General features: G+C 42.8%; 1 protein-coding gene across 2 annotated transcripts in view; it reads left to right on the top strand.

Moving 5' to 3' along the window:
* HECW1 (HECT, C2 and WW domain containing E3 ubiquitin protein ligase 1) overlaps nt 1-25,646 on the top strand; it is a 550,087-nt gene that overhangs the window by 204,990 nt on the left and 319,451 nt on the right. For both annotated transcript variants that reach the window (XM_089691201.1, XM_089691202.1), the window contains one exon: nt 15,905-16,229. In XM_089691201.1, the coding sequence (XP_089547327.1) occupies nt 15,905-16,229 (325 nt within the window). The remainder of the gene's footprint in view (nt 1-15,904; nt 16,230-25,646) is intronic.

The raw sequence follows: 25,646 nt of genomic DNA, 5'->3' as shown, positions 1-25,646 counted from the left end.
TCACGTATTTGCAAAAACGCGGGTAAAAACGCTAGTTTCTACTATGCCCAGGGGCCTTACTTTCAATATTTTCTGTCTCTTATGTAGTTTTGTTGTTTAAAAAGATCAGACCCAAAAAAACTATAACAAAAGTTAAGCCAGTTTCCTCAATCAAACAACATTTTTGCTTATTATAAAAAAAAACAAAATACCTGACTGGTTGCTCTGGACAGCTGTTCCACTTTTGTTCCCATTGACACTATTACAAGCCTTTTTTACAATGTAGAAGAGGAGCTGCCTGTCAAAGAATACTAACCACTATCTAAGAATATACTGCATGGACGTATTCCACCAGTATTTCTCTGGGACCACAGCCATCAACAAATGGTCAATCCAACCAAAAACTGATATTTTGGTGTAGTGGGGTGGACCACCCATGGCCTTCATAGATTCCTTTAGTGGTGACATATCTCAACTGATTCCTGCCAGTGTCATCTCTGCAGTGGAATCTCACTATTCTTCTTTTGGGGACCTTCTTCTCCCCGATTCCTTTTACATAATGTAAAAAAAGAAAAAAAGCTTATTTAACCACTTGACCTCCAGAGGATTTACCCCCCTTAATGACCACGCCTCTTTTTGCTACTCGGCGCTGCACTAATTCAACTGATAATTGCGCGGTCATGCAATGCTGCATCCAAACGAAATTTACGTCCTTTTTTCACATAAATAGAGCTTTCTTTTGGTGGTATTTGATCACCTGTGCGCTTTTTATTTTTCACGCTATAAACAAAAAAATGCCAAAAATTTTGAAGAAAAACAATATTTTTTACTTTCAGCTATAAAAAATAAATAGTAAACTCAAAGTTGGTTATAAATTTAAGCCAAAATGTATTCTGCTCCATGTTTTTGGTCCAAAAAATCCCAATAAGTGTATATTGATTTCTTTGTGTGGAAGTTATAGCGTCTACAAACTATGGTATAGATACTGCAATTTACGCCATTTTTCTGCTATACAGCGCTGCGCTAGTTTAACGGACAATTGCGCGGTCATGCAATACGGTACATAAATGAAATTTACATCCTTTTTTTTCCCACAAATTGAGCTTTCTTTCGGTGGTTTTTGATCGCCTGTGCGGTTTTTATTTTTTGCGCTATAAAAAAAAGGCTGACAATTTTGAGGAAAAAAAACAATATTTTGGACTTTTTGCTATAAAACATGTCCAGTAAAAAAAAAATTAAAAATCAAATTTAGTCATAAATTTCTGCCAAAATGCTTTCTGCAACATGTCTTTGCTAAAAAAAAAACCCCAATACGTGTAAATTAATTGGTTTACGTGAAAGTTATAGCGTTTACAAATGGCGGGAAAGATACTGGGATTTTTAGTTTTTTTTTTTATACTAATAATGGCGACGATCAGTGACTTATGGCAGCGATCAGCGACTTATGGCGGGACTGCGGCGGACATTCTGACATTGGGGGTATTGACTTGGGGTCACTGACATCCCCAAAAACACTAATACAGTGATCAGTGCAAAAAAAAACACTGACACTGTACTAATGGCACTGGGGAGGAAGGGGTTAACTTTATTTTGCAGGGAAGGGTTATCTGTGTGAGGGGGAGTGTTTTACTAGGGGGGCGGGGGTGTGTGCTGGATGGGACACCGCTGATCGAGAGAGAGAAACTCTTCTTTCTCGATCAGCTCATCCTCGAGCTGTCAGGGAAGTGACAGACAGCACAGCTACTGCAGCTGTGCTGTCTGTCACTGTTTGCCGCTGATCGCCGGGAAACAGCTGGTAAAGACCGGCTGTGACCCGGCGACTCACATCCGCGGCGGTGATCGGCGGGACAGATAGGGCGGCGGCGCGCCTCGCACGCGCCCCCTATCTGTTTACAAAACACGCGTTTTAAAACGTGGTTTTGCCTGCCAGTGCCGCCCTGCCACCGTATTTCTAGAGTGGCAGGGCGGCAAGTGGTTAAAGGTGCTTTCCTATTCAAGATCACATACACAGCTATGGGCCTAGCTGCCCAGTCATCCTCTAGGGGTCTATGAGCTAAGAAATAAATATAGTTTAAAGATTAACTCTGGGCACAGGTGTGTAAAAATTGATGTCTATTTTCCCACAAAACATGAATAAAACACTTTTCTGAAAATAAAAAAATGTAATCATGCTGGCTTGTGGGTTGGACCCATCTTGTGTACCAGGTCATATCCTGTTAATTTGGTTGGGTTTGGTAAATACCTGAGCACAGTTTATGAGTGGGGTTGCAGTTTGTTCTGGTTTCTGATTAGCATATACTGCCAATCAGTATAGCAGAGGGGGGTTGTTAATCAGTTTCAGCTGCTTTGGTGTTAATGAAATTAATAACAAGTGCACTAGATGGGCAACAATGAGACGATCCCCAAAACAGGAATGGTTTTACAGGTGGCCACTGACATTTTTTTCCCTCATCATTTCTGACTGTTTTGCACTAGGTTGGCATTTGGATAGGGTCAGTGTCACTACTGGTAGCATGAGGCCATACCTTGCAGAGGTATGCAGAGGTTGCACAGGCAGTCCAACTCCTCCAGGATGGCAAATCAATACGTACCATTGCCAGAAGTTTTGCTGCGTCTCCCAGCACAGTCTCAAGAGTATGGAAGAGATTTCAGGAGACAGACAGTTACTCTAGGAGAGCTGGACAGGGCCGTAGAAGGTCTTTAACCCATCAGCAGGACCGGTATCTGCTCCTTTGTGCAAGGAGGAACAGGATGAGCACTGCTAGAGCCCTACAAACTGACCTCCAGCAGGCCACTGGTGTGAATGTCTCTGACCAAATAATCAGAAACAAACTTCATGAGGGTGGCCTGAGGGCTCGATGTGCTCTAGTGGGCCCTGTGTTCACTGCCCGGCATTCGATTTGCCATTGAACACCAGAATTGGCAGGTTTGCTACTGGCACCCTGTGCTTTTCACATGTTTCGGTCCACCCGCCGCCGTCATGTTGTACCTCAGACTGTGCAGGAGCTCAGTGATGCCCTTGTCCAGATCTAGGAGGAATCCCCCAGGACATCATCCATTGTCTCATTAGGAGAATGCCCCAATGTTGTCAGGCATACATACAAGCACGTGGGGGCAATACAAACTATTACTAGTACCATTTTGAGTTGCTGCAATGAAATTTCAGCAAAATGGACTAGCCTGCTGCATCATTTTTCACTTTAACTTTTGAATTCAGTCCTGTATAGGTGGATAATTTTCACTTGCATCACATGATGGAGCATCATTACGTTCCTAACACATTACCCAGTCCATATCATTATATATATCCAGCATGATAATTTTCCCCATTGAGATCTGATGTGTTTTCAAATCAAATTGTTCCTCTAATTTTTTGAGCAGTATATATATATATATATATATATACATACACACACAAAATATGTTTTTTGGGGGGGGGGTTCAGCAAAATGTTTACCTTCTAGTAAGCTCAAGTGTTACAACATTATTTCGATGCAATATATATCTCTTACATAGGGCCAAAATGTTTTCATTGGTGACTATGAAATGCAATTTACCAAACACATTTTAAGCCCTTTATCTGTAAGATGCAGACAATATGAAAGGCAGGAGTGTTTATTCCCTTAGCTAGAGAGGCAGCTATGATATACGTAGTTTGAGGGATGTGACAGTGGATCAGGCCTTCATGTCTGGCTGTGCTCTGCGCAGAATATATTTTCTTAAGGGAAAGACCTTTGTTCAGATGCTTAGCCGTAAATTAGCAGCATGCGCCGTCACACTTGAAGAGCTTATTTTCTTCATATACAGCAATTCCTTTCCCCCTGGTGCCATTGTTGTCCTTTATATTCAACTGTAAAACAATGAAAGCCTATTGGTAATGCACACAGGTATACCAAAGGTGAAAAACCTCATATTTCAGGATGGTGTAATAGCCAAATATCTTACTGTTCCTTTTGAAGCTGCAAATATTATGTTCACCTTTTCTTGTTGTGATGGCAGAACTGTATACACATGGTATGTATGTTTGTTCACATTCTGTAGACAGCTATGGATAGCCTTAAAATGACTCCATATAAACATGAAATTGCAGGCAGGGTAGGAAAATATATTTTTGAAATGACAGCTTTTGAAAGACTTGCTGTGTCTAAAAGAAAATGAAACTTTTGTTGAATCTAAACATTTTATGTTATATTCAAGTTTAAAAATGAAGTTTAATGAATACATTCCTTTGTTCCACCTTCCCTCCTTGATCAATATTCAGTACATACTATATAGCCACTCCCTCATCATATCACGACTCGACTACTGCAACTCCCTCCTCACTGGCCTGCCTCGCCACAGGCTATCCCCGCTTCAGTCCATCCTGAATACGGCTGCCAGACTCATTCACCTCTCTAACCGCTCCGTCTCCGCCACCCCCCTCTGCCAATCCCTCCACTGGCCTCCACTCAGTGTCCTCCACCCCCCTCTGCCAATCCCTCCACTGGCTTCCGGTTGCGCAACGGATCAAATTCAAAATCCTAACACTGACGTACAAAGCCGTCCACCATACTTCCCCGAACTACATCACTGACCTAATATCCAAGTACCACCCAACACGCACACTCCGCTCCTCACAAGACCTCCTTCTCTCTAGTTCCCTGGTCTCCTCCTCCCATGCCCACCTCCAGGATTTCTCCAGGGTGTCACCCATCCTCTGGAACTCCCTGCCCCAACATATCAGATTATCACCTACTCTCCTCTCCTTTAGGCGCACCCTGAAAACCCATCTCTTCAGGGAAGCCTACCCCACCCCCTGCTAACTTGCCGACCTCCTCCAATCTTCCTACCACTCCACCCCCCACAGCTATCTCCTCCTGTACCACCATCCCCTCCCTCCTAGATTGTAAGCTCGAAAGAGCAGGGCCCTCAATCCCCTCATGTTTTGCATTGTATTGTTATTGTTCTGTCACATGTTCTGTCCCCCTTTGTAATGTACAGCGCTGAGCGAACCATTGGCGCTTTATAAATATTGTATAATAATAATAATAATATAGCCTAAAGTAGCCCATTGTTGACTCGATTTTGCTTGAATTTCACTGGATTTTCCCATGAAAAGTCAAGGAGATGGGGGAATGCCTCCCACAGTGCTATTGTGTTCTCCCAGCAGGAAGGATCCATGTATGGCTGGCTTCAGCTTCTCCTCTCTGAAAAAGCAACTTTTTTTGTGAAGTGATGATGTCATGGTTCTTGTCTGTTCCATAATTCTGTTGTGTGGGAGGGGCCAGATGAAGGCAAACACATCCCTTGAGCGTTTTCTAGATCATGCCTATTCACTGTGCTGGTTCTTGGGTGTGATCATTCTACTGAGGTCCGTCTTGATGGGCTTTGCCAGGGGAGCACAGAACACCCCAGTCACCACTCCTGTGCAAAATCCAATATAAACCCACTTATGAATATTAAAGCAGAGCTCCAGTTTTTTTTACAGCAGAGCCAGGATTGCCTTTCCGTCAACATTAACAATTGGATATAGTTATTAGTTATTATTATTATTATACAATATTTATAAAGCGCCAATAGTTCGCTCAGCGCTGTACATTACAGAGGGGGACAGAACATGTGACAGAACAATACCAATACAATGCAAAACATGAGGGGATCGAGGGCCCTGCTCTTTGGAGCTTACAATCTAGGAGGGAGGAGATAGTGGTACAGGAGGAGATAGCTGTGGGGGATGGAGTGGTAGGAAGAGTGGAGGAGGTCGGCAGGTTAGCAGGGGGTGGGGTAGGCTTCCCCGAAGAGATGGGTTTTCAGGGTGCGCCTAAAGGAGAGGAAAGTAGGTGATAATCTGATGGGTTGGGGCAGGAAGTTCCAGAGGATGGGTGACACCCTGGAGAAGTCCTGGAGGCGGGCATGGGAGGAGGAGACCAGGGAACTAGAGAGAAGGAGGTCTTGTGAGGAGCGGAGTGTGCGTGCTGGGCGGTACTTGGATATTAGGTCAGTGATGTAGTTCGGGGCAGTATGGTGGACGGCTTTGTACGTCAGTGTTAGGATTTTGAATTTGATCCGTTGCGCAATCGGAAGCCAGTGGAGGGATTGACAGAGGGGGGTGGAGGACACTGAGTGGAGGCCAGTGGAGGGATTGGCAGAGGGGGGGGCGTAAACGGAGCTGTTGGAAAGGTGAATGAGTCTGGCAGCCGTATTCAGGATGGACTGAAGCGGGGATAGCCAGCGGCGAGGCAGGCCAGTGAGGAGGGAGTTGCAGTAGTCGAGTCGTGATATGATGAGGGAGTGGATGAGCTGTTTAGTGGTTTCTGGGGTTAGGAACGTGCGGATTTTGGCGATGTTGCGGAGGTGGAGTCTGCATGAGTTTGTTAATGATTGGACTTGGGGCTGGAAGGATAGGTTGGAGTCCAGAATGACACCAAGTACTCTGGCCTGCGGGGCGCGTTTGATGGTGGCGTTGTTGGATGTGATGGAGAAGTCAATGGGGGATGGTACGCGGGCTGGGGGGAAGACAAGAAACTAGGTTTTGGAGAGGTTCAGTTTAAGGAAGTGGAGCGACATCCAGTCTGATATGTCGCTCAGTAGGTGTGTGATTCAGGCGGAGACCGAGTTATAGCCTTGTAATTACTTTTAAATATGTTAAACTTTACCTGGACCTCGGAAGTAGGCAGGCACCATGATGGCTGTGGGCATCTGAAGCCTGCAAGTCTTTACTTTCTGGAGTTGGTGCTGCTGGCTATCCCAGCATGCACCACTTGATCTCGCGCCTGCGCAGTACTGACACTGCTCCGCGCTACTATACTACAGGTTGCCATAACAATGGTGGGGATGGCGGAAGTTCCCCACACAGGACTCCGGTAAAATGGTGCCAAACTCCTTCCATTCGCATCATTTCCTGTTTCGAAATACCACGATAGTCAGTCACTAGGAACCCAAAAGACTCCTGGGATACAGGACCCGACATCCCAGGAGACTTTGTGATTCGCCTTAACACGTCACCGCCTGGGTCGGCCGGGACCGGAGCTGCAGTCCTGAAACTTGATTCAATGGTATTTATAATATGAAAAAAAAGTTTATCCAAATCATGCTTTACAACACAGGTACAATGTAAATAGAAGCACTTTAAAAAATGGGTGGAACTTCGCTTTAAGAAAAAAAACCTGCTTCTTTATCATCCGATCTGTACATAAACCAAACCCACACAGGAACCAAGGAAGCAATAGCTGATTGATGCAGGTAGCTAGTGGGTGTGAAGGGAGGGCCGTTGTTGGGCCTTGGTCTAGGAGAGGAATTGTTCATAATTTGAAATCATTGGGGGTGGAAGTTGGGAAGGTCTAATGGTGACCGTACATGCTTTGTTTTTTTTCTCCAATTGATCTGTGATTTGATCAAATCAAATTTACAAAATAATCAAATAGCCATAAGTTCCTTTCTGATCAATTTAGACTCAGTTGCGATCAAATTCAGTCACACTTCTGAATAATTGTTGATGCCAAATGTAGTGGCTGTAGCATTTCAGAAATTGCTGAGTTCCTGGGAATGCTATGTGCTACAGTTCCTAGTGTTTGCAGAGATTGAGAGGGAAGAGACATCCAGTGAGAGCAGCTCTATGAATAAAAACATCTTGTTAATGAGAGCAGTCAGGGAAGAATGGCCAAACTCATTGTAGATGACAGAAAGTCCATGACTGTTCAAATAACCATTTTTTCACCACTAGTGAGCATTTCTGAAGACACAGAATGTAGAACCTTGAAGAGGATGGCTTAAGGCAGCAGAAGACTATAATAGATTTAACTCTTGCCAGTCAAGAACCAGAAATTAAAGCCATAGTGGGCACATGATCACCAGAAATGGGCAAACTGAAGATCAGTAAACTGATGAATGTTGATTTTTTGCTGCAGCATTTCAGTAGTAATGTTAGAATTTGCAATACATGACTCTTTGGGATGAGGATAAATTGAAGGTTTTCTGCATTCATTTGTGGCTGTCAGGGATCCGGGTATGACCAGAAATGTGTGGACTGACACAGGGAAGTGACAGGCTTCAGGAATGATATAATAATATAATTTATTATTAGCTACCCAAATATACAACGCACAGTAAATAAACCAACCTTCCACTAATCCAGTGTTTCTCAACTCCAGTCCTCATGGACCCCCAACAGGTCATGTTTTCAGGATTTCCCTCAGATGAAACAGCTGTGGTAATTACTAAGGCAGTGAAACTGATCAAATCACCTGTACAAAATAATGGAAATCCTGAAAACATGACCTGTTGGGGGTCCATGAGGACTGGAGTTGAGAAACACTGCACTAATCTTAGTATGTGCAGGAACACAAGCGCAGTCAGGGCTGGAGAGGTGGAAGGGTCAGGCCGGCCATATGGTTCTGTTAACGACCGTCTGGTGGTACCCCTAGCAGTCCTCAGGACAGGATTCCCCAGGGCGCAGAGTCTAAGTCCCAGTCTGCTTATTCACCAGGGCCCCTGATGGTGGGGATGGACTTGGAGCAGACAGGAACCAGGTTGCGGCCCCTGAGTACACCTGCTCGTGGTAGAGGGATCCGCCAGAGGTATATGCAGGTAGGAAGCCTGATGTGAAGAGGCAGAAGGTGTGAGCAGGGACGGCTGGATCCGTGCAGGATGGAAGGATCGTCTGGGTAGCGTAAGGCATAGTCAGGCAGGCCAGGTCAGCAACGTGCGGGTACCGAAGGAGCAGGCAGAGAATAGTCAGGGTCTCAAGCCGGGTTCAGTAGCTCACGGGCAGCGCAGTACAGAGGATAAGGCAGAGAATGGTCAGGGTCACAAGCCGGGTTCAGTAACTCACGGGCAGCACGGTACAGAGGATCAGGCAGAAGGATGGTCAGGCAAGCCAAGGGTTAAACAGGAGACGGTCAGCAGGGTCAGGAACAATGCAGAGTTGGCAACAAATCAGATAGGCAGAGGAACAGGAACACAGGATACAAGGTACAGGGGCTCATGGGAAACATACACCAAGGCCCTGACTGCAGGTCTGGACATTCCTTAAATACACCTCCTGCAATCAGCCCCAGGTGTTGGCTTATTGCAGGAGTGAGCTTCTGGCTACTGAGAGCACCCGCTGGTCAGCCTTGGTACTGCAGCCCACATGGCAGGTGAGTCCCACCACCAGTGCTGAGTCCACTCCTGACAGTGGCCCTCAAATCTGAAAAATGCTATCAAGGATGCATTGACCAAAAATGCTATGAAATGTTTTCTATCAGTGAACTCATGCTGCAAAGAATTCAGACTGTTTTGAAGGCAAAGGGTATCTAGGGGTACTAAACAGTTGTACTTAATGAAGTGGAGACTGAGTTTACAATTACAGCATACTAAATCTGGCTTCTTTCCCATATCCGGTGTACTGTCAAAATCATTTACATCACAGCTACAGTGTAACTGAGGGTGAAGGTATAAATCAGGACATCAGTGTAGTGTGGATCGTGATTCCTGAAGACAATACCGGAGGCCAGTGTCACAGACAGTTTTACCGTATTCCACTGGCCTTTTTAGAATGGTAGTTTTAGCGACTAGTTAGTAATAAAAAAAATCATAATTGAATTATAGGGTTGTATAGTCACCAATCACACTGCTCAGTGCCACTTAAAGGAGTTTGGGGTTGTTCAAAAAATAAAATTTTATACTTGCCTCCATGCTGCAGCATCAGTGTGATGATGTTGCAGCTTTCCCACACCGACTCTAAGCCCAAGAACTGAGTGATCACAGGACTGCTGATTGCTAAATTCTCAGTCAGCTCTGAGCAGAGAGAAGGGACTGTTAACCACTTGAGCTCCTGAGGATTTACCCCCCTTAATGACCACGCCTCTTTTTGCTACTTGGCGCTGCACTAATTCAACTGATAATTGCGCGGTCATGCAATGCTGCACCCAAACGAAATTTACGTCCTTTTTTTCACACAAATAGAGCTTTCTTTCGGTGTAATTTGATCACCTGTGCGCTTTTTATTTTTCACGCTATAAACAAAAAAACGCCAAAAATTTTGAAGAAAAACAATATTTTTTATTTTCAGCTATAAAAAATAAATAGTAAACTCAAAGTTGGTTATAAATTTAGGCCAAAATGTATTCTGCTCCATGTTTTTGGTAAAAAAAATCCCAATAAGTGTATATTGATTGCTTTGTGTGGAAGTTATAGCGTCTACAAACTATGGTATAGATACTGCAATTTATGCCATTTTTTTGCTATACAGCACTGCGCTAGTTTAACGGACAATTGCGCGGTCATGCAATATGGTACATAAATGAAATTTACATCCTTTTTTCCCCACAAATTGAGCTTTCTTTCGGTGGTATTTGATCGCCTGTGCGGTTTTTATTTTTTGCGCTATAAAAAATAAAGGCTGACAATTTTGAGGAAAAAAAAACAATATTTTGGACTTTTTGCTATAAAACATGTCCAGTAAAAGAAAAATGCAAAAATCAAATTTAGTCATAAATTTCTGCCAAAATGCATTCTACGACATGTCTTTGCTAAAAAAAACCCAATACGTGTAAATTAATTGGTTTACGTGAAAGTTATAGCGTTTACAAATGGCGGGAAAGATACTGGGATTATTAGGGTTTTTTTTATACTAATAATGGTGGCGATCAGCGAATTATGGCGGGACTGCGGCGGACATTCTGACATTGGGGGGAACTGACTTGGGGTCACTGACATCCCCAAAAACACTAATACAGTGATCAGTGCAAAAAAAAAAAACTGACACTGTGCTAATGGCACTGGGGAGGAAGGGGTTAACTTTATTTTGCAGGGAAAGGTTATAGGAGTGAGGGGAGTGTTTTACTAGGGGGCGGGGTGTGTACTGGGCGGGACAAGGCTGATCGAGAAAGTGAAACTATTATTTCTCGGCAACTGACATCTGCGGCGGTGATCCACAGGACAAATAGGGCAGCAGCGCGCCTCACGCGCGCCCCCTATTTGTTTACAAAACACACGTTTTAAAACATGGTTTTGCCTGTGAGTGCCGCCCTGCCACCGTATATGTACAGTGGCTGGGCGGCATGCGGTTAAGCACCGTTCTCTGGTTATCCCCTACAGTGCTCACTGGAGCACCAGGCTGGAAAGGGGGCAGGTGCAGCTGGCTTCGGCAGCTGGGTGGATCCTGACAATATGGTCAGGATCCTTCCAGAGTCTAGAGTGGCTCTGTGATGTCAACTGACAACAGACCTTAAATACACCCCTGTGACCCACAGGAGAATTATAGCCAAAAAAGCTTTGGCAATACTTCTTTTTTATACACTGTAAATGTAATGTTCAGAATTATAGACCTTTTTTGCTTATTGTTACAAACTATTTTTATATGTGATAAGTAGAGCCTAATCAGCATTGTCATACCATTCTCTGGATGTCAGAACAAATTCAATTTAAAAAAAAATATATTCATTGTTATGCACAGCCCTGTCCTTTTGTCTTTATACTGTATGTCATACCTTTACCTTTTCTAGCCAACAGCTGCTCTTCAAAGCAATCTTGTTATGCCAGTTCCCTTAAGGTCCCACAAAACAAGTTCAGATTTCATTGATTAGTTGTCATTTATCATTACTAGTGCACCCGAGATAGGTTCATCCAGACTCCACTACACCACCATTACCCTTCCATACCAATCCCCTTTACTTACTATACTTACAGAAAACACAACACCAATTTTGGAGTAAAATGGCCAACACGGCCTTTTATTAACCAATCAAGTTTAAACACACCAACCATTCCTTATAACAGAAACATAAAGAGTTGTCGTTGGTCTTTGAAGGCACCCCCAAAACGATCCGAAATGCACCTGCGGACAACCATATTACACTAGGCCTCCAGCCGCAACCAACCAGCTCGGAGACAACCATACCGTCCGCAGTGCAGCAACACCACCTTCCAGTTAAACCTTGGTTAACTGGGAATGTTCCCGGGCACACCATACCAACGATGGGTCCCACACCATTTTGTACCTCCAAGATAAGAACCGCCTCCAAAGACCAACCACCGCCCAGGAACTGAAATAACCCCCCCCCCCGGGAGGAACACAACACTCACCAAACAGGGAGGGCGGGAGGGAAGCTCTCTATCCTATGTCCAGCTCCGACTGACGCCCCTCCCCAGGACACCCCACCCTAAGGTGCAGAAGACCCCACCTACACTCTCCCTCTACCAACCAGATCCCCCAGCTATCCTTTACCAACTCTAATACTATCATTAACCCCTTACACTTCTTCCTTCCCACTGTGGGCCTAGTCATGCCTGCCCTGCGCTAATTCTTTTCTTCTTTTATCGCTGCGGGCATTTCTGAGGTGGACACTGATGTTAGGGCACTTGCCTTTGCTTTTATGTACCTAAGAAATAAATGACTGTCAGGGTGTCTGTATATGTTTTGGGTGCTGAATAATTTTGAATGGGTTTGGAAGAACTAGGTATACCTCATTCACTCTATGCTCAATGCAAAATGTGATAGGTGCAAATGCAAATGCAAAAAATGAATCTTGAACTCTAGGGGGTATATTTAGAAAGCAGTGAATGTGACATTCAACACACATTTACTGCAGCTGTATCTTGCATACCGTATACTGCAGTGTTTTAAAGGATAAGTTCACCTTTTGGACAAAAATAGAAAATGCACATTTTTGAAGGTAAAAAAAATCTGCATTTATTATTTTTGTCCAAAGTAGCCCGGAGAGCATTGCACCAGCAATCAGTAGATCACTGATGCCATTGAGGTCTCCTGCAGACCTGTCAGAATATCTGCTTGCTGTGCGGGATGTACGAGTAAGCAGATATTCTGACAGGAAGCTTGAATGAACTACCACGGCGCTTCACATCACTGTGGGAGTTCACTGAAAACTGCAAGCCGACAGTCGCTAAGGCTGTGGAGACTTTCAGTTCATTCATTCACGGAAGTCCATAAATGAATGAAGTGGCTGTGTGGGCGGGGCTTCACACAGCCACACTGTTTTCAAATTTGACAGATAATAAGGGGAAAGTTCTCCCCGTACTATCTGTCAAAGGAAGGGAGCAGCGGGAGCCGCTGCAGCTACGGGAACAGCTACAGCTACAGGAACATGTTACATGTTCCACCTTAAAAACAGGTTGTTCCAAAGGTGAACTTATCCTTTAAATTACGATTCAATTGCAGTAATTCAATCACACGCCCGACTGCAGGACTTCCCCAGGACTTCCCCCATCCTCTGGAACTCACTACCCCAATCCATCAGACTGTCACCTACCCTCCTCACCTTCGGGCGCACCCTGAAAACCCATCTCTTCAGGGAAGCCTACCCCACCTTCACCTAATAGCCAATCTCCTCCACTCCTCCTACCACTCCATCCCCCACAGCCACTTCCTCCTGTACCACTATCCCCTCCCTCCTAGATTGTAAGCTCGAAAGAGCAGGGCCCTCGAACCCTTCGTGTACTGTTTTGTTACTGTATTGTCCAGGGGCAGACTGACAACTCATGGGGCCCCCGGGCAATAGGGGATCATGGGACCCCTGTGTCCTTGCCCAAACTCAAAAAAGCCTATGAAAAAGGTACCAGGGGAATCTCATGGGGCCCCCTACTGACCCCGGGCCCTCGAGCAGTTCCCGAGTTTCCAAATGGTCAGTCCGCCCCTGGTATTGTCTCATGTTCTGTCCCCCACTATAATGTACAGCGCTGAGCAAACTTTTGGTGCTATATAAATACTGTATAATAATAATAAATGACTGATAAATGTCACATTCAATGATTTAAAAATATGCCCCAGGTAAAGAAAACAATTTATTAGGGCTGTTCCATGATTTCTAGGCACCAGCAGTGATTGTTGTTCTGTTTTATGCTTTGTTGTTCTGTTGAAATGTTTTGAAATAAGATCTCTACCTATACTTATAATGGGGTGAATTATGGTCCATGATGATTTCCTGAAAATGAAAATAAAAATGTTCTGTGCTCCCAAGTATACTGGAACTTCCAGACATTAACAGAAGGAAAAATGCTTATTTTTAGTGATCAAAACACAGTTGTTCCATTTACATATATTAGTACAGATTGGAAATAGAGGGTTTTTAAACATTGGCACACATTAATAAAATCATTTGCTTTAAAGATTACTTACAGTGTATTAGCTGTATATATTAAAGTGATATTAAAGACAGATTTTGTTTTTGTTTAAAAATAACAAACATATCATACTTACCTGCTCTGTGCAATGGTTTTGCACAGAGCCACCCTGAACCTTCCCTTCCTGGGCCCCCCCGCTGGTTCTCCTGGCCCCTCCCTCCTGCCTAATGCTGCCATAGCAAGCAGCTTGCTATGGGGGCACCCAAACAAGCTCGCATTCGAGCTGCTGCTCTGTGTGTCTATTGATACATGGAGAGCGGCTTGGGCCCTGCCCCCACTCTCTCCTCATTGGCTCACAGGTGTGATTAACAGTAGCCAGAGCCAATGGCTACTGCTGCTGTCTAAGTCAATAAGGAGGGAGAGACCCAGAAAAACCGAAACTATAGTGCAGATCTCTGGATGGAGATTGGGCTCAGTTTGATAATTTGATCAACTTCTGTGGAAGGAACATGCTGGAAATTTTTTCTCATTTATAAACTGTGGCTGTTGATTGGAGTATTCTGACCAGGGGCGGACTGACCATTTGGAAACTCGGGCACTGCCCGAGGGCACGGGGTCAGTAGGGGGCCCCATGAGATGGCCCTGGTACCTTTTTCATAGGCTTTTTTGAGTTTGGGCAAGGACATGGGCCCCATGATCCCCTATTGCCCGGGGGCCCCATGAGTTGTCAGTCCGCCCCTGACCCCTATTTACCCTTTGCCTTCAAAACAGTCTGAATTCTGTGCAGCATGGGTTCACTGATAGAAAACATTTCATAGCATTTTTGGTCAATGCATCCTTGATAGCATTTTTCAGATTTGAGGGCCACAAATGAATGCAGAAAACCTTCAATTTATCCTCATCCCAAAGAGTCATGTATTGCAAATTCTAACATTACTACTGAAATGCTGCAGCAAAAAAATCAACATTCATCAGTTTACTGATCTTCCGTTTGCCCATTTCTGGTGATCATGTGCCCACTATGGCTTTAATTTCTGGTTCTTGACTGGCAAGAGTTAAATCTATTATAGTCTTCTGCTGCCTTAAGCCATCCTATTCAAGGTTCTACATTCTGTGTCTTCAGAAATGCTCACTAGTGGTGAAAAAATGGTTATTTGAACAGTCATGGACTTACAATGAGTTTGGCCATTCTTCTGATGTAGCTGTCAGAACACAATGTTTCAGTAGGGGTATTCCACCATCCACTTTGTTTGGAACCCAGTGGCTGAACAAAAAAAAAAAACTCAGTGTATGACCAGCTATACCCGAACTCACCCCCAACCTAGCTTACTTACTACAAGAAGACAACCGCAGTTTGCTCCATTGTTTACAGCCTCTGCCTCTTCTTCATCGCTGTACACAGCTGTACAGTGAACTTGTATTGACTCCCAACACTGGTTGTCTCCCAACACTGTTTGTGAAAGTACATGTACCCTTTAAACATTCTCAATTGCTATTAGAAAATGGTATAGCTCTACCCAATATCACGATATGAGGAAAAAACAGTTCTTTTGCGTTAGATGGAAGTTGAATCAAATGAACACGTGTTGTTTTAAGTCTAAACCACATTCATGCTATCAGGCTAAGGTCTTTTCAAACAATCTTTACTGCGCCCTAGCCTGTATATACTCAATCAATGAGGCTCTTGATTTTACAAATGTGAACATTGCTGTGTTAGGTGTCAAGAGGAAGGCTAAGAGGTGGATAATTATGAAACAGAGTATTGCGCTGAAATGATAAAATTAGGTTTTATGAAATTATTTTATCATTTCTTTTGTTGTATTATACTTTTTCATGTTGTACTGATAATTCTTTTATTTTAACAGTTTCTTTCATTTCTTTGCAGAATTTGTACCAAAATAGGTTCCTCGGCCTGGCTGCCATGGCTTCTCCTTCGAGGAACTCTCAAAATAGGCGCCGGTGCAAAGAACCTCTAAGGTACAGCTACAATCCGGACCAGTTTCATAATATGGACATCAGGAATAGTCCTCATGAAGGAGTAACCATACCACGGTCTACCAGTGACACTGACCTTGTCACTTCGGATAGTCGGTCAACATTGATGGTCAGCAGCTCCTATTATGCCATAGGACACTCGCAGGACCTGGTTATCTACTGGGATATTAAAGAAGAAGTTGATGCTGGGGATTGGATTGGCATGTATCTGATTGGTAAGTGATCATAAAACAGTCTGTGGTCAATGAGAAGTGTTACGTGTTACCCACCTACCCTTCCTTTCAGTTATGTACTATATAAGTTAAACTAGTAGTCCTCCAATAAGACAGTCTGTATGTATATATGCATATACTGTGTATGTATATACAGGGGGGCAAAAAAGTATTTAGTCAGCCACCAATTGTGCAAGTTCTCCCACTTAAAAAGATGAGAGAGGCCTGTAATTGGCATCATAGGTAGACCTCAACTATGAGAGACAAAATGAGAAAACAAATCCAGACAATCACATTGGCTGATCTGGAAAGAATTTATTTGCAAGTTATGGTGGAAAATAAGTATTTGGTCAATATCAAAAGTTCATCTCAATACTTTGTTATATATCCTTTGTTGGCAATGACAGAGGTCAGACGTTTCCTGGAAGTCTTCACAAGGTTGGCACACACTGTTGCTGGTATGTTGGCCCATCCTCCATGCAGATCTCCTCTAGAGCAGTGATGTTTTGGGGCTGTCGCTGGGCAACACAGACTTTCAACTCCCTCCAAAGGTTTTCTATGGGGTTGTAAGCTCCAAGGATCAGGGCCCTCCTAACCCTCTTGTATTGAGCTGTATTGTTGCTGTATTGTCTCCCTTTATATTGTAAAGCGCTGAGCAAACTGTTGGCGCTATATAAATCCTGTATAATAATAATAAATAATTACACATATATATATATATATATATATATATATTCTTGAGGATAGAAGCATATCAGGTGACACTGCTCACTTGTATTTAAACGTTAAAGGTTCAAGGTTCTGGATCATTTCTTGTTTGCTTCCATTCTTGCAATGATAATCTTGAACCTGGCAACCAGAAAAATATGAAATATCTAATTTCCCATGCTACCTTCTTTTTCCAGGTCAATGACTCGCTATCTTACCTAGAATTAGGATGACACCCCTAAAGTCTGCACCTTTAAAAACATTTCTATGGAATATTTAAAAAAAAGGCTTATGTAATCATCCAGCTATAGTTATAAGAATAACCTTCATGTAAAAGGATTATGTACATAATACATAAGATTTGCACATAACACCTAATCCTTTTTTATGTTGGTTCTTCATATATATATATCACACTGAGTAGTTCTCAGCTTAGCTTCCCGTAGTTCATTGATGTATACTGTATATACAGTATATTTACCATACTATTATTGATATATTAATAGATGTTTTTCTTTTTTGCTTAAGTAGGTTTGGCGTGGGAATTGCATGAGTGACTAACATGTCTGTTTTATCCTAAAGTGTTTCTCAAAGATCATAGTTATTTTTTATCAATAGAGCCGTAAAATATTTTAATACCTTTTTTTTAAATATACCCTAAGAATAAGGAATGTTCAATTTGTATCACCCGACGCCCAAGACATGTAGTTCCGGGTGCCAGGCAGGTAGTTTATTTTTTAACCTTTAGCCCTGCTAATGGCAGGGGCAAGCAGCAGGGCTCACCTGTCATTGCCACCGGTTGCTTCTACATAGCCCACAGTGCTGGCCTCCTCCACCACCCCGCATACCTCTGTATTGCCTGCTATGTCTCAGCTTGCCCATCTGCAGGCCCACGACCGGTTCATGGTTGCCAGCATTTAGAGGGGTTGGAAGAGAGTGGACACGACCGCTCCCCCCGTCTTCTTGTCCTGACTCGGAAGTGATGTTCCCACATGGAAGAAAAATATATTTAAATATATTTTTAAAATATTCTTCCCAAATACATTGACATATATTTGTAATACTACAATTGTGGCCGTATTCAATATAGTTCAAAATATATTTCAATCAATATATATATATATATATTGTAACAGTGTGGCGATATGTCACCCTGGATTCTCAACAAGGCAGGTTGAGGGGCTCCAGGGTAAGTGTTTGATATGGAGGAAAGTGGCTTTTCACTTTCCTCCTTTGTTTGTAAGGTCCATTTTGGGACCTGGAGCCTGGAGATTTCAAAGCGATTTGGGAGGGATGAAATCTCCAATCCTGGGACCAGGTTTTGGAAATGGCCAGGATACTGATTGCTCAGGTGTGCAGGGCAATTTTCTAGGGTCAGGACCAGGGTTCTGGGCTCCACCCCGGCAGACAGGAGTCAGGAGGGCTCCACCCCGGCAGACAGGAGTCAGTAGGGCTCCACCCCGGCAGACAGGAGGTCTCTGCCTTGGAGTCAGGTGGGCTTCACCAAGGAGAGGTGGAAGCCAGACTAGCTGTGTGCTAATGGCCAGTTGTGTGCAAGAGCCATAATTTGGGAAGAGTCTGCAGGAGACAGACATCAAACTGAGTACAAGCCAGAAGGCTGAATCTTTGTTGTTTTTGCTTGATGGTGGATACCCCTGTGTAGGAAGCTTTATGTTATGGGACGTTCTTTTAAATAAAATTGGGCAAAAAGGCCCTTCAAAAGAAGCGAGTTGCTGTGTGCTTTTGAAAGGAAAAGCTCTACCACTGGAAGCGAGTTCCCACAATATATTACAAAATGTATGAAAAATATTTTTTAACCACTTGAGCTCCAGAGGATTTACCCCCCTTAATGACCACGCCTCTTTTTGCTACTCGGCGCTGCACTAATTCAACTGATAATTGCGTGGTCATGCAATGCTGCACCCAAACGAAATTTTACGTCCTTTTTTTCACACAAATAGAGCTTTCTTTCGGTGTAATTTGATCACGTTTGCGCTTTTTATTTTTCACACTATAAACAAAAAAAGTCCAAAAATTTTGAAGAAAAACAATATTTTTTATTTTCAGCTATAAAAAATATATAGTAAACTCAAAGTTGGTTATAAATTTAGGCCAAAATGTATTCTGCTCCATGTTTTTGGTAAAAAAATCCCAATAATTGTATATTGATTGCTTTGTGTGGAAGTTATAGCGTCTACAAACTATGGTATAAATACTGCAATTTACACCATTTTTCTGCTATACAGTGCTGCGGTAGTTTAACGGACAATTGCGCGGTCATGCAATATGGTACATAAATGAAATTTACATCCTTTTTTTCCCCACAAATTGAGCTTTCTTTCGGTGGTATTTGATCGCCTGTGCGGTTTTTATTTTTTGCGCTATAAAAAAAAAAGGCTGACAATTTTGAGGAAAAAAAAACAATATTTTGGACTTTTTGCTATAAAACATGTCCAGTAAAAAAAAATGCAAAAATCAAATTTAGTCATAAATTTCTGCCAAAATGCATTCTGCGACATGTCTTTGCTACAAAAAAAACCCCAATACGTGTAAATTAATTGGTTTACGTGAAAGTTATAGCGTTTACAAATGGCGGGAAAGATACTGGGATTTTTAGGGGTTTTTTTATACTAATAATGGCGGCGATCAGCGAATTATGGCGGCGATCAGTGACTTATGGCAGCGACCAGCGACTTATGGCGGGACTGCGGCAGACATTTTGACATTGGGGGGTACTGACTTGGGGTCACTGACATCCCCAAAAACACTAATACAGTGATCTGTGTAAAAAAAAAACACTGACACTGTACTAATGGCACTGGGGAGGAAGGGGTTAACTTTATTTTGCAGGGAAGGGTTATAGGAGTGAGGGGAGTGTTTTACTAGGGGGCGGGGTGTGTACTGGGCGGGACAAGGCTGATCGAGAAAGAAAAACTGTTCTTGATCAGCTCATCCTCGAGCTGTCAGGGAAGTGACAGACAGCACAGCTACTGCAGCTGTGCTCTCTGTCACTGTTTGCCGCCGATCACCGGGACATAGCCGCTAAGGAGCGGCTGTGACCCGGCGACTGACATCTGCGGCAGTGAACCGCGGGACAAATAGGGCGGCGGCGCGCCTCGCGCGCGCCCCCTATTTGTTTACAAAACACACGTCTTAAAACGTGGTTTTGCCTCTCAGTGCCGCCCTGCCGCCGAATATGTACAGTGGCTGGGGGGCATGCGGTTAAAATATATATTTTTTTAAGTATATTCAGATTTTTTTTTACATATCAAAAAGTCATTTTAACATATATTTTTACATATATTTGTAAATGCATTCCAAAAATGTAGATTAAATGTATTTTTAAAGACATACAGTATATTTGAACTTTTTTTTTTTAAATATTTTTCATATATTTTGCAATATATAAAATGCATTTCAACATACAATATATATATACTAGATATCTCAATAAAGAGACCCTGTCTTACAAACCCATCACATAGGGGAAGAAAGTGATGAAGAAAACAAATTGTTTTAATTGTAAGAAATTAAAGTTATACCCAAGCACATAGCCCCCCCCAAAAAAAAAAAATGTGAGGCACCTCCACCCCACATATGTTTACGTACAAACATGAAAGCACACGCCGGGCACCTACGCATGAAAACATCAATTGCGAAACACATTTTACGTATTGCTGCGCACGCCAGATTGAGAGCAACTATTCTAGCACCAGATTTCCTCTGTAACACTAAATCGATGACCTATAAGGGGCTTTAAAAGTGTCACCTATAGAAAATATAGGGTACTAAAGTCATTCATGAGCGCATTCAAATTTAAGGTTTGACATGTTGGATATCTATTCACTCGGTGCAGCCTCCTCTTTTATATTTTACCAAAAAAAAGGTTTATTGCATTGCTGTTTTGTGCCCTAAAATTAAGTGTATTTTTTACTAGAATATTGCGTTTCCTAGATCTTTGTGATAATATTGTGTGACATAAATTGGAGCTATCACTCTTTTATTCTCTAGAGTCACTGCTTTCAGAAAATATGTAATGTTTTGGGGGCTCTGTGTAATCTTCAGGCCTAAAATTATTTTTTAAACGTGTGCAAAAAATGCAAAAAAGGGCAATGACAGCAAAAGGCATAAAGGATAAGCCTGATACTCCCCAATCGGTGCTCATTACACTGCAAAATTTCTCTCCTCACTGCTAGTCCCCGGGTGCGGTGCTGGAGACAGGCAGGGAGGGGAGTAGGAGATAAACAGTGCAATGTTCAAAATTAAACGTTTAAGGTGCCATAAAGCCCCTTTTGTTTTTTAAAAGCATTCCTAAAAGCACCTCTGATTTAAATACGGTTTTGGTTAAAACATTTTTTTTTTATAAGGACAAGTAGATTGGGACCCCGATTTAGTCCCTGGATATGTAGTTTTTAAAAAAATGTCAAAACCCTTGTATACAAACGTGTTAGTCTCCACCATTTTTGTTGAAATTATTATATACTATATCCTATTTATGGGGAATCCTATACACATCCCTTGAAAAAAGTCTGTAATGGCAGCTCCCACATTGATTATTCTCATGGGTTTACTGTAAAAGGCCAAAACTTTAAAAACACAAACTGACTTCTTCCATCTATATTCAAATACGTTTACAAAGTTCAGGACGTTCTGTTAAATGAGCTAACTTATGTTTCCTAAAATTACATTTGGCCTTGGATAAGGGGGTACTACCAGTCCTCCTGTACAGGGCCCAGGCCATTGGGGACCCAAGCAACTAAATGATATGCATGTGAGCAGGGAGGGTGATCGCCATGCTTGGGGGAGGGGACAGTTACTGTAACCAATCCCCTGTATGGCTCTCTCTGCAGCAGCTGAAAGCTGGCTTCTTCTCCTCTCCCTCTCGCTGGCTTTCAACTGCCGCAGAGAAAGCCCTACAGGGGATTGGTTCCAGTAATTGCCACCCCTTGCTGCACCCATCACCGCAACTGCCGCAGAGAAAGCCCTACATGGGATTGGTTCCAGTAATTGCCACTCCTTGCTGCACCCATCACCCTCCGTGTGCACCATTCTTTCCCCCCTGCTGCCCAGGTCCCCCTGTGTGCCCCCACCCCCACAATACTGCTGGCTTCCTTCCTCCCCTTGCCACTGGCAGCTGCAAGCTCACAATACGATCCTTCAGGATGAAGAGTGGGGGAAGGGTTCGGGAAATGTCACATTTACCAGCCCCTTCCTTTACGGAATAAACACAATGAGTGATTGGTACCGATCACTCACTGTGTTCATTCAAAACAGAAGTTTTGTAAGCTTTGTTTTTTTGTAGGTGGGAGGGGGGGCATCAGGTTGGCTGTATGAGGCCCTGTGGTTTCTAACAGCAGTCCTGTTTGCTTGCTATGGTGTTCTTTGTTTATCATGACTTTCTGTTGCATTGACTTGCTAAATGAGCCCTTAGATATTTACATATGACTGCTGGCAGGGGACAGACATTTCTACCAAGGCTGTGGCTGCTTTCTAAAGAAAATGAACTGTAAAAATGTACATGGCTTTTTATGCCTTGGAATTTATTTAGCTGATTTCAACTAATAGCCTAACTGGGCTTCAAATCAAAGTTTTGTGAGTCATAACAAATATTTTGTGTCACTCCTACAAGAAACTGAGATCTGAAAAAATTTAACTTTTGGAAGTAAATAGACAAGAAAAACATTTTATGTTCTTCTATATTATATTTTTTTTTTGCACGATTACATAATTTTTTACCCTAATCTCAGTCTGTCAACTGATGTCTCTTTCCTGTGAATTTGCCACTTTGAAATAAAGTTGTTATGGCTAGAAAGAAAAAACATAAACAGTGAAAATTGTTGTGCATGTAAGTAGTCAGTGTAGTGCCTCCTTACCTTGCTATTCAGTGGTGATGTGTCCTCTCACATTGATGGGCAGTGCAGGGCCCTCTTACATTGGTGGACAGAGGAGAAATTTTCTTTAGCATTGGTGTTCAGTGGAACCCCCCCCCCCCCCCAACATTAGTGTTCCTCCTATATAGTGTCCCTTTTACTTTGGTGGTATGTGTAGTAATCCCTTTGGTGCTCCGTAGTGAAGTGCCTCCTTAGTGTACATTAGAGAAGTTTCTACTTATACTGGTGATCAGTAAAGAAGTGCCTCCTTACACTGGGAGAAGTGCCAATTATTTTGGTGGTCAGTGCAGTGGCCTGTTACATTGGTGGTCACTGTAATGTACCCTTACATTTGTTGTCAGTGTTGACATGCCCTCCTACATTAGTGTCAATGTCAGTGGTGAATTGCTTTGGCACATTGTTGTCAATGGTAGGTGCCCCTTACATTGGTGGTACAAGGAACCTAAAGACATCTAGGGTATCAGTTTAATGCCCTGTGATGTTGATGTCATTGGTGCAGTGCCTGCTAACGTTGGTGGCTAGTATGAGCTGAATAGATTACACAGGTCTGCGACCAAAAAGCTGTTTGATTATTTTCATCTAATTTCCATGTATTTCGGTGTGCTGAAAACAAATAAAATATTGAAAAAACTCCTAGATGTCATGATTTGCCACAAAATGCAAAATTGTCTTCAAATGTATAATTATTTTTTAATTTTTGGTATTTTTTTTATATTATGGGTTTTTAACCAAATTTAAAGTCCAAATTACTATTAATTAATTCACATAAGTGCATTTAAGATATAAAATGGCAAAAAAACCTTAAAGGGGTTGTCTGAGTTATGTAAAAAAAATATAGCACTGTAAATCTGATGGTCAGCAATATATACATAAGCTAAGCAAGTTTTAGGGAAAAAAATTCTATTTCCTCATTTCCCTAGTTCTTTTCTGGCCCTTTGTTGTTATTTGCAGGTAAACAATCTCTGCCCCCCCCCTGCAAAGGGGGTGAATACAAGTGCTGCTCTGAGTGACATGTCTGACTACTGGGATACTCAGCAGCATGCTGTATGTGTAAGCCTCAGCCCTGAGTCTGTGCTTCTAATGGTAGAAGGGGTTCATCTTTCCTGAAGAATCCAGTGGGTGGGATACCAAATACCCTTGTTTTCTGTGTCTATGGGACAGTCGAGACCGACAAAATCACTGGACCAAGAAGAGTTGGCAGCCGAGGGTGCTAACAGTCGGTGAAAAAAATGTCCTCCAAGAAACTTTGGTACCTTCCCATAAAGTTCTTCTACCACCTCTCCACATAAAATTGGGATTGATGAAGCAATTCGTAAAATCACTTCCAAGAGATGGAGAATGCTTCAAATACTTGGTCACCAAGTTTCCAGGCCTGTCGGAGGCAAAATTGAAGGAAGGTGTGTTTGTCGGACCAGACATTAGAATGCTTATAGTTGATCAAGAGTTTGTCAATACCATGACGGATCCTCACAAAGAAGGGTGGATTCAATACCATGACGGATCCTCACAAAGAAGGCTGGATTGCATTTAAAGAAGTCGTACAGAAATTTTTAGGCAATAACAAAGATCCTCACTACAAAAAGATCGGACGAATGCTGAAAGCATTTCAAGCTTTAGGTTGCCTGATGAGCTTGAAAGTGGATTTCCTCCAGTCCCACCTTGACTACTTTCCTGAAAATGTGGGAGCTGCGAGTGAGGAGCAAGGTGAACGATTCCACCAAGACATTAAAGAGATGGAAAGGAGATACCAGGGAAAATGGAGCATTACAATGATGGCAGACTACTGTTGGAGGCTTCAGAGAGACATTCCAGATGTACTCACAAGTGTAAATGCACCAAGAGGAGCCTCACAGGGAAGAAGAATCGAGTTTAGTGTGTGTAGGTGAGCTCATTTCAGTTCAAAAAAGGATTTTCATGAAAAAATTGTAATAAAACTTTAATTTTATAAGTCTATTTCCATTTATTTTGAGGTATTGCCTTATTTAACATAGTTACCCAAATTGTCAGGAAACGTGATGTCCTATGACAAAATGGAGGTCATTTTCAGATTCAGCGCACCAAAAAACATAAAGATTACATGGATCAACCAAAACAGCTCTTGAAAAAAATTTTTTTGCAGACCTGTGTTATTGGTGTCAGTGGGTTTCATACTTACTTACCTGAAAGAAGAGACACTAAGTGCCTGCACCACCAGTTCTTCTAAGTGACACTATCTCAATGGTGACCAATGATAAATGCTTAAGGGTCCCCGGTCAGTGACTAGTGAGGGTGCAGGCTGACTAAAGGTCCATCCAGACCCAAAGCATGCTGCAGAAATAGGAAGAGATAGTCTGGCTGCTGCACACCTCACCCAGCCCGAGTGGTTAGAAGGTAAAAGCAGCCTCAGCTAGATTCCTTCAGAGCACACCTCTGAGGACCAAGCTATCTCTTCCCTTTTTCTACTAACTCAATGGTGCCTGCAATGCACCCCTCGTTTGGTGGCATCCATGAATAGAGCACCACACTTCCCTTGGTAAGCACTGAATGCAGCCTACGCAAGTCAGAAAAAAAGTGAAAATTCCTTATCACTATACTTTTCCAGGTCAGTAAGTCAAAAAGCACTAATTTCATGACAGATTAAGATAGACTCGGCAACTATCATTTTCAGGTGGAGGTCAGCAATGGCAGCTTCGGTGTTTTCCTTAACCACTTGCCCCATTTTTAATTTTTTTTACTATATAAACGAAGATAAGGGGGGAAGAGATGTAGCCGTGCCTGATTGATTGAGGACTCAGGTAAGTATTTGGGTAGGTGGGGGAGGACATCAAGATGGAAAACATGT

This window comes from Staurois parvus, unplaced genomic scaffold, assembly GCF_062004578.1.
Source record: "Staurois parvus isolate SC_StPar_1 unplaced genomic scaffold, SC_StPar_1.0 ptg000554l, whole genome shotgun sequence".
Lineage (NCBI taxonomy): Eukaryota > Metazoa > Chordata > Amphibia > Anura > Ranidae > Staurois > Staurois parvus.
The sequence above is the reverse complement of the archived record's forward strand: the minus strand, read 5'-3'. Positions and strand labels throughout refer to the sequence as shown.